Below are 13,081 nucleotides of genomic sequence, written 5' to 3' on the forward strand. Positions count from 1 at the left end.
TTTATAAATTGCTTATTTATATACTTTGTACCTTGACTTTTATTAAATGGTATGCTTTTTCTATAAAATTTATAAGAGCTCCTTGTACATTATAGGTATTACAGATATTTTTTTCCTAGTATTTGTTTCCCAAGTCAAAATTTTTGCTTTCTGATAGCTTTTATCTACTTTTTTTTTTTGAAGTAAATTATTCTCCCCAACCCATAGATTGTACATTTTGTCCCTTAAACCTTCTTTCAAAGATTTTTAGAACTTTATTAGAACTTAATCCTTCTAAAATATTTTTCCAGAAAATAGCTTGAAGATATTCCACTTTATTTTATGCTAGATAGACATCTCTTTGGGTGAAATATGAATGATTCATTTTCCTATGGATTAAAATAACATCTTTCTTTACTTAGAAATCCCATATGTAGGCTCGGCGCCTGTGGCTCAAGCGGCTAAGGCACCAGCCACATACACCTAAGGTGGCGGGTTCGAATCCCCAGCCCGGGCCCGCCAAACAACAATGATGGCTGCAACCAAAAAATGGCCAGGCGTTGTGGCAGACGCCTGTAGTCCCAGCTACTTGGGAGGCTGAGGCAGGAGACTCGCTTGAGCCCAGGAGTTGGAGGTTGCTGTGAGCAGTGAAGCCATGGCACTCTACCCAGGGGGACAGCTTGAGGCTCCCTCTCAAAAAAAAAAAAAAAAAAAAGATCCCATATGTATTGGGAATTTAGTTCCATAATAATTTTTTTTTTATTACTGTGGTTCTTTCTCTTTAGTTTTAGTATCTGTTAAGACATGTCCTCCTACACTATTCTTTTTAAGGACTTTCTTTGCTCTTCCCTAGAAATTATTCTTCTACATTAATGTTAAGACAATTTTGTGACTCTTTTTGAAAGTCTGGAATTCTAATTGGAAAAAAAATTAACGTTAAGAGTTCTCATTTTTATGCTCTTAACTTCTCTAAAGGAGATAGTATTATTTTAAGTCCTTCACTGTTATAAGTCTGTACATTTCTTGGTAAATGTATTCATTCCTTGGTAGTTTTTAGGGATTCTTCTTCTTTTGTTTTGGCTTTTGTAGCTGCTTTGTTATTTTCTGTTATGGGTGGAATCTCTTTCCTCAGAAGATAATTTTGTCTTTTATTTTTTAATATTTACACAAATTATTTCATTCTGGCTCATTGCTTTGCTAGAATCTCTAAAAGTTTAATAGCAACATTCATTGCTCATAGTAAGCTTGATCATTATGTTAATGATAATCTTTGCATTTTCCTATTGGAAGCAACTTTAGGATTTTTGAAATTTTGTAAATACTCAGTAATTGTTAGGGCTATACATGTTTTTGTTAGAGTTTTCATTGTAACTTTTATATCTTCCTTTAAAATAGTTATTTCTTTAAGAATGAGACATTGTAGATTAAACACTTTGCTCATAATTTAGCTTTATCTATGCTCAGGTTTCAACCAGAAGTGATTTTTCTTTTCTTTTTTTTTTTTTTTTTTTGAGACAGAGTCTCAAGCTGTCGCCCTGGGTAGAGTTCCATAGCATCACAGCTCCCAGCAACCTCAGACTCTTAGGCTTAAACGATTCTCTTACCTCAGCCTCTCAAGTAGCTGGTACTACAGGCGCCCACCACAACGCCTGGCTATTTTTTTGTTGCAGTTGTCCTTGTTGCTTTAGTTGGCCCAGGCTGGATTTGAACCCGCCAGCCTCTGTGTATGTGGTTGGCACCCTACCCACTGAGCTATGGGCATTGCCAAAAAGTGATTTTTTTATGGCTAAGTGTATTGTTACTCTTATTTTAATTATCTTTTTTCATCTAAGGGTCATTTTTCAAAATATTTTAATTTCCATGTAAAAAGACTTTTTAGATAATTTTATATTGTTCAGTTCTGGTTTTACTCTGGTTTTATAGTTACTATAATACTGTTGTTTTTTTTTTAATTATTGTATGACTAAATAAATGGCTCATTTTCATATGTCTGTTACATGTATAAGAAAAAAATACAGCTGGACATGGCAGTGCCTACCTATAGTCTCAGCTACTTGGGAGACTGAGTCTGGAGGATTCCTTATGACATTTGAGACCAACCTCAGTGATAATAATGAAACCCACTCTCAAAAAAGGAAAAGAAAATAATGAAGTTTTTAGGATTCAAAGTATGATATTCATCAGTTTAATTGAGTTAAGTTGTTTTTTGGTTTCTTTTTTTAATTTGGAGGCAGAGTCTCACTCTGTTGTCCATGCTACAGTGCCGTGGCATCAGCCTAGTTCACAGCAGCCTCAAACTCCTAGGTTCATGTGATCTTCTTGCAACAGCTGCCATGAGTAGCTAAGACTACAGGTGCCCACCACAACCCCCAACTAATTTTTCTATTTTCGTAGTAGAGACGAGATACTGCTCTTGCTTAGGCTTATCTCAAACTCCTGAATTCAAGCAGTACTCCCACCTCAGCCTCCCAGAGTGGGCATGAGCCACCATGTCCAGCCTGAGTTTGTTGATTGTGTTATTCATTTTCTCTCTTATTAGATCTGCCATATTCTGAACAATATATAATTAACTATGCATATATGTATATATGTTCACACACAATAATTTTGAATAAAAAAACTACCAAAATTTATTGAATTCTCCTTGTATCGCTAATCATTTTTGTTTTATGTATTTAGCTACTGCTTTAATGCATGCAATTGTAAACTATTATATGGACTTTGTTAGTTGTATCTTTTATCATTATATGATGTCTCCCTTTGCCGTGTTTAATGCTTTCAACTCTAAGTACCAATTTATTTCATGTTAATATAGTGTGGCCATAAAGTTCATATGCAATTTTAAATTGTACGCTATTTTAAATTGCACATAAACTTTATGGCCACCCTGTATTATCAGTCCTGCTTTCTCTCTTTTTTAAATTTTTTGGACATCCCTTTTTCATTCCTTCATTTTTAAAATCCATTTTCGTCACTTTGTTTTACTGGGTTTCTTTTATATGACATTTGACTGGGTTTTATGTTAATTCTTGTTAGTTCGAATCTATTAAAAGCAGAATTCAGCTTATTCACATTTAATGTAACAATTGAAATATAGTATTTCATTTTTTCTTCTTTAATTTGTTAACTATTTTCTTAAAATTTTTTTTCTCATTTTTTCCTAGTTTGATCCAATTTTTTTTTTTTAATTTTCTTGTTAATTTGTAAGTTTTTCTACACCTATGGCTATGCTACTGTTATGGACTGAATGTGCGCCCCCCCCCCCAATTAATATGGTTAAGCCATATCCCCCAATGTGATGGTATTTAGAGGTAAGAACCTTGGGAGGTAATTAGGTTTAGATGAGATAGTATCTTCATAAGAAGTAGAAGAGACAGAGGGTGCTCTCCTGGCCACATGAAGACACAAAGAAGGCAACCATCTGCAAGCTTTAAAGAGAGCCCTCCCCCACATCCTTCCATGCTGGTTCCCTCATGTTGGAGGCAGTATTTATGCACATATATAAGTGAACTGAAGGAGTGATTGTACAGAATCAAAGAGTGGAGTTTTCTGACAGTCATCTACAACTGAAAGTTCCCAGAGTAGGGCTAAGGCTTGAGTATCAAGGATTAAATTGTTAGTGATACATCAAAAGTAGCAGTTCTCACAATTTATTGTCTCAGGGCTCCTTTTCATTCTTAAAAGTATAATTAAGGAACCAAATAGCTTTTGTTTATGGGTCATACTTGTTGATAGCTATTGTTTTAGAAATTAAAACAATACAGATGTTCCTTGACTCACGGTGAGGTTACATCTTGATAAACTCATCATAAGCTGAAAACACTGTCAATCAAAAATGTGTTTAACACACCTAACCTCACCTTCAGTTATGTAGCATAACTGAACTTAGCCTGCCTTCAGTGTGGCTTAGAACACTTATGTTAGGCTACAGTTTGGCAAAATCATCTAGCACAAAGCCTGTTTTCTAATCAGATATTAAATTTCTGATATAGTTTGTTGAATACTGTACTGAAAATGAAAAACAGAATAAATACTTGAAGTAGTTTCTGCTGAATGTATATTGGTTCCACATCATCAAAGCCAAAAAATTAAGCTATCATAAGTTGGGGGCTGTCTGTCCTTTTAAAATATTTATTAATTCATTGAAAAGTAACATTAAATTCAATAACACCTTAATATACATAACTTTTTTGAGAAAATTATATATTTCTAAGAAAAATTAGTGAGAAAAGTAGCATTGTCTTATATTTTTGCAAATCTTTTTCACATCTTTCTTACTAGAAAATAGCTTTCTTGCCTGCTTCTGTTTTCAGTCTTGTATGGTATTATATGCCACAGAGCCTCTGGAAATGTCTGCTGCACATTTGTGAGAAAATGAGTGCCAAGAATCTTAGTGTTATTTTGACCTCGTGTTGCTCCCTAAAAATATTTCATGGATACCCCAACTATCAAAGGGGAAGTGTGGCCATACTTTAAGTAATACTGACCCCGTTTTTTCCTCATCTTTTCTTCTCCCTCTGGTCCTAGAGGTAACCATGACATTACAATTTTCAACGTATCATTCCTATGAATGCTAGTGGTACACTTCACCTAATAAGTATGTCCATGCAGTGCACCAGTTTGTGTTTTTAAAACTCTGTTCATTCTTCTACAACATGATTTTTTCATTCAATATTAGGGTTTTGATATCTACTCAAGTTGATTCATACAGACATATTTAAGTCATTTAAAATGCACTGTTTAAATATACTGCAGTTTATTTTGCCATTCTCTACAGTCGAACATTTAAATTATTACTAATTTATTGCTATTAAATTTGATGCTGTAGTGAACATCTTTGAATATGTCTCCTTGTGCATGTAGGATATATAGTTAGAATTCTAGATCATAGATTGTATGCATCTTCAGCTTTATTGGTTTTACCAAATTGCTTTCTAAAACAATTGAACCAGTTTTTATGCCAGTCAAAATTATCTAACAAGTCCCATTTCTCCATCATTTAGCCTTTGGCATTATGAGGGCTTTTAATTTTATAATGTGATTATTTGAAATAATCTGTAAGTCTTCTCAGTTTGCATTTTGCCTTTTCTATTTAAGAGTCCTCTTTAGCACTTAGATTATACATTGTCACTCTTAGTATTACCCCTTTGGACTTAACTGTAGTTGATCCTCGTTATTTGCATATTCTATATTTCTGAATTTACCTACTCATTAAAATTTGTTTGTAACCCCTAAATTAGTATTTGTTCTGCTTTCACTGTTTCTGCAGACATTTACAGAATGGACACACAGAGCAACAAATGCTGAGGTCCAATAAGGCAACTCTGCCTTCTTGTTTCAGCCCTTATGCTGTAAACAACTCTATTTAATGCCGCATTTTTTCACATTTTTATGCCAAGTTTACTGTTTTAAAAAAAGAGAGAGAAAAGCTTCTGCTGGGTGTGGTGGTGTGGGCCTGTAGTCCCAGCTACTTGAGAGGCTGAGTAGGAAGGATTGCTTGATCCTAGGAGTTCAAATCCAGCCTGGACAACCTATCAGTACCCTGTCTCTTAAACAAACAAACAATTTTTAAATGGCTTTTAAGTATATATAGTGACTTGCTGTCTAGTCTTCCTTAGCCATGATGTGCCTTATAGAGAAAATTCATGTATTAAATGAACTTAGGTGTGAGTCGGGGTGCTGGACCATGAGTTTGATATTAATAGATCAATAATGTACATTAAATAAGATGTCTTTAAACACAAATTCACATAAAACAAGGTTATATATTGATCAGTTCATGAAATATTGTGATCAGAGGCTTATGGGAATCTAACTTTTTACTTGGGAGCAGTGATTCAGTAGTAACTAATTCAGTGTCCTCAACAAATTTATGGAATATAATTATCAGAAAAAATGAGAATTAACTGTATACATAGTAGAATTTACTGTTTGCTACTCTACTGTTTTAAAAATACTAATGTTGGAGATAAGAAATATGCTGGCTTGATTTTTTTTTTCTTTGTAAGTTATTTTGCACTTTCTTCTGAAGAACTATAGAGTTTTTCTTTGCTTAGGAGTTCAGAAGTTTTGCCAGAATATTCATGTTTGAATGCTAACTAGTCCTGTCTGGAACTCAGTCATTAAAGTCTCAAGTCTTCTAATTAGATCATTTTCTCTATTTTTACTTATTTAACTGTTGCCTTACCTTGATCTGTTTTGAGTTTTTTAAAAATATTTTGAGTTTTAGAAGGCATGGTGGGCCTTCTAGATCTCCCCTGCACATTCCTCATGACATTGATTTCCTTGTTATTTTTGCTGTTGTGAGAAAGTGCTTCCTTTTGATTGTTAAGGCTACTAATAAACATGTTTCTTTCTTCTACTGAATTTTTAAATTTTAAAATATTTTTAGATTATAGGGTCTCGCTTTGTTGCCCAGACTAGGGTGCAGTGGTGGCATCATAATTCACTGCAACCTCAATATCCTGGGTTCAAGTTAACTTCCTGCCTCACTATCATGAGAAGCTAGGACTACAGGTATGTGCCACAACACCAGGCTAAATTTTCTGTTTTTATGTAGAGACCCAGTCTGTGTTGCTCAAGTTGGTCCTGAACTCCTAAGCAGCATTATGCCTAGATTGGCCTTCCAAAGTGCTAGGATTACAGCTGTGAGCCACTTGCCCAGCCCAGAAAGTATTTTTTTATTTGTATAAATTTATGGAGTATAAGGTATAATTTGTTACATGGATGGATTGTATAGTAGTGAAGTTAGGGTTCCTAGGGTATTCATCACCTGAATTACGTACATTGTACCAATTAAGTAATTTCTTATATCTAACCCTGCCTACCTCCCCATTCTTTCAAGCTTATACTTTCTATCATTCCAACCCTGTCTCCATGTATACATGTTATTTTTTAAATGGTTTGTTTTAGTCTCCTGAAGTAATTTTCTTACTTTGGGGCTAAAGATATGTTCCAGGTGTTCTTTTTCTTTCTTCTAGGTGCTGGGGCATTGTCATTTTCTGTTGCAGACTATGGTTCTGTTTATCTTTCAGGTGCTTGTCATAGTGCTCAGCTGTGGCAAACACTTAAGACTAGCAAGTTGTCAGCTCCCATCAAGGTACCAGAAGAAAGTCTCTCTGCTTTGTCCTATTACCTTTGGTGCAAAAGCTACTGATCTCCCACCACAAGGATAGAAAAAAAATCTTCCTGCAGCTACCCCAGGGCCAGGAAGATGGCAGGTTCTGCCAGAATGCTGAGGAAGGTGTTAGTCAAGAAATATTGCCATTAACAATAGGGAATAAAGAGAGAATATGTGGTATCAGAGGGATGGATAGATGATGATTTATAGCCAATGGTTGGAAATAAGGATACATCTTGAAAAAATCAGGATTCCATATAGTTTTTTCTCTGTAATTACAATTATGAGCATAATCCATGTGTAAATCAGTTTTAGGAAAATACATGACATTGTAGTAGGGTCATGAAAAAAGGGGCTTTGGACTCTTTTTTTCCCTCACTGATAGTTTGATCTTATTGGATCCAGCTCTAATTGTTGAAGTATAGAACTAAAGGAATTAGAAATGCCACACATTTATTTTGTGAACAACATAGTAATTATGAAACATTTCTTAGTCTTATGTTAGTAGTTTTCAACTTACCATTTCTGTCTGATGTTGGCACCTTCAGTAATCACTCTTCCTTTTGTCTGGCCCAAATAGTTTGATTTTAATGGTGTGACTATTGTCTTACAGGTGCTGCCTATATAATAATCACCAAGCTAAGGACTGTATCGACTCCTTTGTTACTCACTGTGTTCGGGTAGGAGCTACATTTGGATTGTTTTAATGGGTACATTAAAAATTGTGGGGTATAATTCCTTTAATATCATTAACTTATGCTTTTTAAATTTAATATTTCTTTTAGTGAGTAAATAAAAAATTTTAATCTCCTCCATTTTAACACTTGAGGCTTAGCCTGTAGTCTTCCTATTGAGTTGTTAGCTGTTGAAGCAGCCTTATGGACCTCTCACTGCAGTCTCTGAGGACCATGGATATGGGATGTTAAGACCCCCAACTGGGGAAACAGCAGTTACATTCTCAAATTTTTTTGTAAATGGGCATTAAAACTTTGACTTATTTTTGACCTTAACAAGGAATATTTGTAACATTCCTATACATGTGTTGTACTACATTAGTGAATATAGGATTATGGTAACATTAAAATCATTAATTTAAATGAGATTAGAAAGTTTTTTCAGGTCTTAAGTAATTAAGAAAAAATGCAGACCTTGTAGTGGATTGAATTAATTATAATTCATGTCTTATAAGATTTCTCTTAGAAAATTCATATAGGCAGCTCTTTTGGAGCAAATTTCAGTTATTAAATACAGTAGAACCTCTGTAAGTTGTACAGGCAAGGAACTGTAAGAAATTGGTCAACATACAGAGGTAGTCAACAAAAAGAACTAGGTCTTCTGTACTGATACATACATGTGGTGCATGTCCAGTCTATAAAGATTAGGTCAGCTTATGGAGGTGGTCAGTGGAGGGAGGTGGTCAGCTATGGAGATTCTACTCTGGTTTTTATAGGCAGCATGGTATGGTGAAAGGAAAATCAGTAACAGACTATATTTCATTTTTATCACTAATATTTTATCATCTTCAGGCACATTACTTTTCTATAAACTTCCTACATTTTCTTAAAGAGTAAAATGCTAATACTTTCTCTGTATCTCTAATAGGGTAGTTATTTATTGATTAAATGAAATAGTACCTGTCAAAATGTACAAATATAAAATATTACACTTCAAAAAACCTCTAATTCATACTTAAATCAGACCATGTTACCATCTGATTACAAAATGATGTTATGTTTTATATAAGAATATTGGATGTAGAAAGTAGGAATAGAAGGACCTTGGTGCTTATAGGTATTATCCATTAATAAGCTGTATTATTATTAGGCATTCTGCTGTATTTAAAGCAGCAGATAAATGTCAGCCTTGCACATTGGCTTTGAGCTTAAAACAAGCAGAAAATGTCTACTTAAAATTACAGGAAGATATTTGAAGATTGAAGGAAGGTATCTTTGCCATATGGAAATGAGTTTCACAGACCACTACTTTTTTCTGGTTACTGATATTCTTATGTTGAGTTCCTTAAAAGCAAACACCTAATGTAAAAATAAAAAAATATATATGTAGGCATGATTCTTATATACACAGCAGTTTTTCCCTTAACCCATATTTGAGAACTTGGAATGTTAAGCTTTTTTAGAATCAGGAAATTTCATATGTACAGTTGACAGATTGCATGTGTATTGCAGCCATTCTGTAGTCTTATTCAGATCCACGGACATAACAGAGCTCGACAGAGAGATAAGCTTGGTCATATTCTTGAGGAATTTGCCACCTTGCAGGATGAGGTAAGAGCCAAGTTCTCATTCCTTCTGAACAATTCACACACTTTGTCTGAGAAATAGAACAATAGTCTAAAGTGATAAATACCTTAAATTATTTCTTGGATAATCAGGATAAATTACATTTATAGCATAGCAGTTTTATAGTAAGCTCACACAATACATAAACATTTATTTTCAAGTTAATTTGTGAACAGCGTGATCACAAAGGACTTTAAGTCAGTTATTTATGCTTTTTTGAGACAGGGTCTTGCTCTGTCTTTTGGGCTGGGTGCATTGTCGGGGTCCCTTCGTGGACACCACTTATTAGGGCCCGGGACTGGTTGGTCTCTGGCCTTGGCTTATCTAGGTTCTGGACAGGACGCTAAGCAGCCTTGCTCAGGAACAACTGCTCTTAGATGCCTGAGGTCTATTTACTTTAGAGGGGGCTGGGGAGAAAGAGAGAGATAGTCTTTGAGAGAGTAAAGCAGTCTTTAGCAGAGCTTAGTGATCTTTAGCAGAAAGACATGCTGCTGGTGTTCTGCAGGCAGGACAGGAGACAGAATCAGAGTGAGCGGTCCGTGATAGAATGAGGTCACTCCCAGCTGCAAGGCTGATCTCTTGCTGCTTCAACACAACAGGTGTAGAGATTGCCAATTCACCAGTGCTTTCATTTCAGAAGCTCTCTCATGCTAAATTCCTCCTCATGCCCTTTTCACCAAGGTGTTCCATTGTTGAGCTATACAGGTGTTACTTATAACTCCTAACCATAGGCTACATGGGCTGCTACAGTGCATCATCAAAGTTCACTATGCTACAATTATAGGCATGAGCCACCAGGCCCAGCCTGTTATTTGTCCTTTAAAATGGATGTCAGTTGTGTGTAGTAAGCTCACACCTGTAATCCCAGCACTTTATGAGGCCAAGATAGGAGGATCACTCAAAACTAGGAGTTTGACACCAGCCTGGGCAACATAGTGAAACCTGTCTCTACAAAAAAATTTTTTTAATTATCGAGGTATGGTGATGCATGTTTGTAGCCCCAGCTACTTGGGAGGCTAAGGTGTGAGAAGGATCGCTTGATCCCAAGAATTGATTACAGTGAGCTATGATTGTGACACTGTACTCCAGCCTGAGCAACAGGGTGAGACCCTATATGAAAAATAATTATTTTTAATTAATAAAATGGATGTCTTTTTAGTTTAAGTTGTTATAAATCTTACCCATTGTGAAATAAGAACTTTGAATGTAAGCCTAACCAAAAATGCATTTGAAAATATGAGTTCTTTGGGTGGTAAGATTTAAATCTTCTGCTCATGTGCTATTTTTAGCCATTTTTTTAAAAAGTTCTTTTATTACTTTAAAAAGCTAAAGCAATATTACGACATTTTATTTTGATAGGCAGAGAAGGTGGATGCAGCACTTCACACTATGCTGTTGAAACAGGAACCCCAAAGGCAACATTTGGCCTGCTTAGGTACCTGGGTCCTTTACCATAACCTTCGAATTATGATACAGTATCTTCTTAGTGGCTTTGAATTGGAACTCTACAGCATGCACGAGTACTACTACATATATTGGTAAGAGAAAAGATTGCATTAAAATTGGTGGTGGGTGGAGTGAATAAGAGTAAGGTAAGTGGGTTGAGAGAATCTATAAAACAGAGTGTAATTTCAGGGTACTTTTTCATTTAGTGTGCTTTACCTTTAGTTGTAGGACAATTGGAGAAATTGAAAATTAGAGGTAGAGCATCTTGAAAATCTTAAAATGGCTTAATATTGTACAAATAGATTCTTCCAGCTGTTTGAATATGTATGTAAACATTACTGATAAAAAGTGGCTCCCACAGTAAATGGATTAATTGGATATCTTTTATTTGCTACACTATGAAGAAAAATTAGCACATTTTGCCTTGACTTTATTTTGCCCTCATACTATTTGATGGAGTTGAAGTTCAGATTGGTATGAGCTCTTTCTTCTCTTGAGAAGAAAACATGGCCAAGATGACCATTGGGTGTATAACTGTTTCAAACTGCTCCTGAGGATTTGCCTTGGAGCACTGACATTGATAAAAGATGATCTTTAGCAGAAAGGTTTTTCCCTTTCACTTGAGGATGAGATGAAGAAACCTAGAAAGAAAAAGTTTGAGAATATTCGAGGCATGGAAAAGTTGCCATAGACAGAAAATAAATTAAGAAAATTGAGTGTTAATTCATTTGTCTTGAATCTTCTTTTTAGTCTGGAAAAGGATGACGGTAATTTTAAATTAATAATAACCTACATCACCCATCACAAACATCTAAGTTTAGTATATTAGACTTTAATACAGTTCACCTTTGGCTCGGCGCCTGTGGCTCAAGTGGCTAAGGCACCAGCCACGTACACCTAAGGTGGCGGGTTCGAATCCCCAGGGCCCGCCAAACAACAATGATGGCTGCAATCAAAAAATGGCTGGGCGCTGTGGCGGGCGCCTGCGGTCCCAGCTACTTGGGAGGCTGAGGCAGGAGACTTGCTTGAGCCCAGGAGTTGGAGGTTGCTATGAGTGTGATGCCACGGCACTCTACCCAGGGGGATAGCTTGAGGCTCCGTCTCAAAAAAAAAAAAAAAAAAAATACAGTTCACCTTTTTAACTCATATTTATATTAACTTAGTTATTAAGATATTGTATCTTCACTGAAATTACTATGCTGAGGAAGTAAAGTAATTCTCATCCATGCTATTGACATAGTTTTCTTATGAGCAGTAAGGGCTCTTAACCAAATAATTCAGGGTTATGAAAAATGAATTTAAGCATTAACTGTAGTAATATGAGAATAATTTTCTTCACTGTATTCTTCAACATTTACATAAATAATGTCAAATAACCTTTACCAACATGTGTTTATTTAGATACATAGATACTTGATAGATATCTATCTATCTGTCTAAACCAATATGTGTTTATTTAGATATATAGATACTAGATAGATAATTATACTCTATCATTTTGCTAGAAACTGATAGTAAGCACTTCTGTTCATTTTATGGGGGAACTTGCTAAAGTTCTTTCTTTTGTCGTTTGATGGAATTAATGAAACCTTTTGCTCTTGATTTCTCAGATTGAAGTATAATGTTTATATGCCTTTTTACACAAGGAATTGGTATCTTTAATTCAGCAAACGAGTGATATTCAGATAAATTCTCTATTACCAATTTATCTACATACATAAGCTGATTCATTTCCTGGTAACAGATTTTATTCTATAAATACTCTTGATCTTCATGTTAGTTTTGAACAGTTTTGGTTTAGATTCTACATTTTCCCAAGATAACCTTTTTTTGTTTTTGTTGTTCATAAATATGATCCCTAAAGCACATGGACCATTTTAAATTATCAGTGGAAAGTGATTCTTAAATTTGAACATATACCAGAGTCACTTGGGAATCACATTAATACACAAATTTCTGGGTTCTTAAAATTCCTGATATAGTAGGTCTAGGGTGAGACCCAATAACTTGAATTCCTATCTAGCTCCCAGGTGATAATGCTGTTATCCCCAAAATAATAATTTGAGAATCATGGGTATAGAGTATCATCACTCTGACTCTCTTTAGATATAATTGTGTACTAATTTTGATAAAGGACATAAAAGTTCATTCAAGTACCTGATATTTTAGATGAGAGGCCAACATCCAGTCAGCTGTCCCCTTCATTAATCTGCCCTTAGTTTGGATAATCAGACAG

General features: G+C 35.1%; 1 protein-coding gene across 2 annotated transcripts in view; it reads left to right on the plus strand.

Annotated features, from left to right (window-relative positions):
- Positions 1-13,081, plus strand: part of NAA35 (N(alpha)-acetyltransferase 35, NatC auxiliary subunit) — a 101,432-nt gene that overhangs the window by 77,260 nt on the left and 11,091 nt on the right. For both annotated transcript variants that reach the window (XM_003782990.3, XM_023508328.1), the window contains exons 15-17: positions 7,713-7,779; positions 9,286-9,384; positions 10,759-10,937. In XM_003782990.3, the coding sequence (XP_003783038.1) occupies positions 7,713-7,779; positions 9,286-9,384; positions 10,759-10,937 (345 nt within the window). The remainder of the gene's footprint in view (positions 1-7,712; positions 7,780-9,285; positions 9,385-10,758; positions 10,938-13,081) is intronic.

The sequence above is a fragment of the Otolemur garnettii genome, unplaced genomic scaffold (genome assembly GCF_000181295.1).
Source record: "Otolemur garnettii isolate 467f Iridium unplaced genomic scaffold, OtoGar3 scaffold00006, whole genome shotgun sequence".
Taxonomy (NCBI): domain Eukaryota; kingdom Metazoa; phylum Chordata; class Mammalia; order Primates; family Galagidae; genus Otolemur; species Otolemur garnettii.